The sequence below is a fragment of the Chenopodium album genome, chromosome 12 (genome assembly GCF_948465745.1).
Source record: "Chenopodium album chromosome 12, dcCheAlbu1.1, whole genome shotgun sequence".
NCBI lineage: Eukaryota > Viridiplantae > Streptophyta > Magnoliopsida > Caryophyllales > Amaranthaceae > Chenopodium > Chenopodium album.
In genome coordinates, this window is record NC_137845.1 from 50,851,235 (window position 1) to 50,854,411 (window position 3,177).

Here is a 3,177-nt window from a genome sequence, read left to right on the forward strand (position 1 = left end):
GAATCATTTGACTAATTCCGCAACCCAAGAAGCCCGGTATATTCAGCAAGATAATACCGTTGTTTAAACCTAGCAGGATCAGAAGAATGGGTCAATAAACTAACCTCCTTATTTCATGGAAAAGATAATCATTGAGATTCAACGGTTACCTTGAAGACTTAGACTGCCGTTTTATTCTTATAAATAGGGATGTATTTTAGCTGTAGAATACAGACTACTCTCTCTCTCAAGTATTCATTACGCTCTTAAGAACTACACTGTAACAATTGATTATTCATAATGCAATCGGTGGATCTCTCCCACCCGCAGTTTTTCCACTTCATTGGGTTTTCTGCGTCAACAAAATATCGTTTTGTTCATCATTTATATTTCGCATTCTTTTGATTATAGCATGATTGTCTAGCCATCGACGTCCCAGCCTAACGTCGTTCCTTAACGATTTTTGGCATTAACAATTTGGCGCCCACCGTGGGGCCGACGACTAGATTCCGTTCATAAAATCCAAAAATACTATCTTCCCAAACAAAACCCTTTCTGCAACCATGGTTTCTTCAGGGGATATGACCTTGGAGCAGCTTGTGCAAGAAGTTCGCAAAACCCAGGAGGAGCTCGCAAAGCAGAAGGCTGAAAACGAGCGTCTCGCAACTGAAAGTCAGAAGACTGTGGATTCCTTGCGGAAGGAATTGGAGTCCGTTCGAAGAAAGACTCCGGGCAAGCGCCGCAATACTCAAGATGTCTCCACCATGATGAACCTAGATTCAGAAGACGATTCGGGCAACAAGGATGGTGAAGAAGAAGAAGAGGAAGAGGATGACGGCGCCTTCGATGATGAAGAAACCGATCCAACGGCTCAAAAGCTAAAGCAGATCGAGGCCCAGAACACCAAGCTACTTCGACTACTGAAGAAGTTGCCGGGAGCGCCAGTCCCAACCGTGACGGAAGAGCCTGATGGTTACGTCGCGTCGCCGTTCATGGACGAGATTGCAATGGCCGATATCTCTCGTAGACTCAACATTCCGCCGCCAGCAAAGCTCTATGATGGAAGCACCTGTCCGTTGGAGCATGTCAACCATTACAAGCAGCGGATGTGGCAATATTCCATCCCGCGCAACCTGCTCGAACCTGTCCTCTACAAATCTTTCGGAGCAACTCTGATTGGCCCTGCTTTAGAATGGATGTGTGACATGAAAAGAGGATCCATGACTAACTTTCAAACTTTGTATAACAGGTTTTATTCAAAATTCAACAACAGCTGCAAAGTGGAGAAGCAGACCAGTGACCTATACCGCGTCGTGCAGTGTAGTGGAGGATCAATCAAATCCTACTTCGGATGCTTCAACAAAGAAATGATTGGAATCAAGAACTATGACGTCCGCACAGCCATAGAAGCTTTCAAAAGAGGATTGTTCCCAGAGTCAGAGCTCTACAAGGAATTTACTAAATACCTATGCACGCCATTTAAAGAAGTTAGAACAAGGGCATTGGCTCAGATGCGGTTGAAAGATGATCTTACATCCAGAAAAGGCGTCAGTAGCCTCAACTCATCCATTAATGAAAAATTCGATAGGAGACCCTCTAACCCCAAGAAGAGTTGGCATCGGAAACCCTACGACAAACCTAATCAGGTAAACAACGTCGATAACGTTGATGATACTAATCATATGTCGCCAGATGTGAATGACAGGTCAGACTTCGAGTCATACCCCGACTTGGCAGAATATGGCTTATGTGTCGACATTGGGGGAGTGGTAAACGCCCTTCATTCCTTAAGATCCGTAGCCAGGTGGCCTAGAAAGAGCGGCCAGATGAGGAAAAAGATAAGTCCAAATGGTGTGACTACCACAGCGACCATGGTCATCGGACTGAAGATTGCAATGGATTGAGGCGCGAAGTGGCGTTTCTGCTGAAGAAAGGGTACCTAAAAGAGCTGCTGGGCAAGGGCAAGTCCGCCAAAAAAGACGCGTCCGACCAACAGCCCCCAAAAGGGCCAACCATCACTAAGGTAATCAACGTAATCTTGGTGGATCAGATATATGTGGGCTAACGTATTCTGCAGCAAAGAAAGCGGCTAGGAAAAGTGCACCAGAAGACGTCATCCCAGAGGACGTTAGATCCAACCAAGATAAAGCCTTGGAAGCCATGACGATCTCCTTCGACGACTGCGACCTCGGAGAGCATCGGGAAGAGCATCATGATGGATTGGTCATTTCTCTGACTATAGGCAACTGCCTGCTCAAAAGAGTCCTGGTAGACGGAGGAAGCTCAGAAAACGTCCTCTTCAAAGCTACCCAAGAAGATATGGGCATAAATGTAAGGGACGTGGTCAGAAGATCTACGGTGTTGGTAGGTTTCAGCGGTGAGGCACTTAATACTTGTGGAGAAATTGTTTTGCCTACTTTTGCAGGAGGGATCAATCTTCAGACCAAGTTCAACGTAGTGGATTTTCCATCAGCATACAATGCCATCATCGGACACCCCTAGATTTACAAGATGACGGCCGTCCCATCGACATATCATCAAAGTCTGAAGTTCCCAACAAGATAGGGAGTCCAAGAAATCAAAGGAGAGCCCAGGAAGCCAAGATCTGCTATAGCTCTACATTGAAGCCAAGCAACAGGATAGCGTAGCAATTACAGCACGGACCAACGTCAGATGAGCCCGATGAACAATCTATTGATGAAATAACGCTGGATTCCAACAAACCCGAGCAAACCGTCCGAGTTGGAGCCTCCTTGGACCTAGGTATAAGTAAAGAACTCATAGAATTTCTTAAAGCTAACGCAAACTGTTTTGCTTGGACGCATGAAGATATGACAGGTATAAGCCCCGACGTCATCACACATAAATTGAACGTCGACCTAAGTCATCGACCAGTAAAACAGAAGCGCGAAAGTTTGCACCAGATTGTAATACCTCGTATTTTTATACGTATTTTAATTAAAATAAGTATTTTGAGAAGTATTTAATTAAATTGAATTGTTTTATTTAAAGTATTTTAATTATTTATTTTAAATAAGTTTGTAAATATTTATAAAAGGAAAGTTTATTTAATTAATTAATTTAATTAAGTTGGGGTTTAATTTAAGGAAAGTTTATTTTAGTAAAGTTTTATTAGGGAAGGGATTAGGAAAATTAAAAGAGGAAAGTTTAGGGAGAAGGGTTTCTAGAGAAGGGGTA

The 3,177-nt window shown here is 43.6% G+C and overlaps 1 protein-coding gene across 1 annotated transcript; it reads left to right on the plus strand.

Moving 5' to 3' along the window:
- The first annotated feature begins 542 nt into the window (after nucleotides 1-542).
- Nucleotides 543-2,481, plus strand: LOC145571289 (uncharacterized). The gene is made up of 2 exons (XM_081630350.1): nucleotides 543-1,830; nucleotides 2,030-2,481. Exons 1-2 carry the CDS (start codon nucleotides 543-545, stop codon nucleotides 2,479-2,481), a joined length of 1,740 nt encoding a protein of 579 aa, XP_081486476.1.
- Nucleotides 2,482-3,177: the final 696 nt, after the last annotated feature.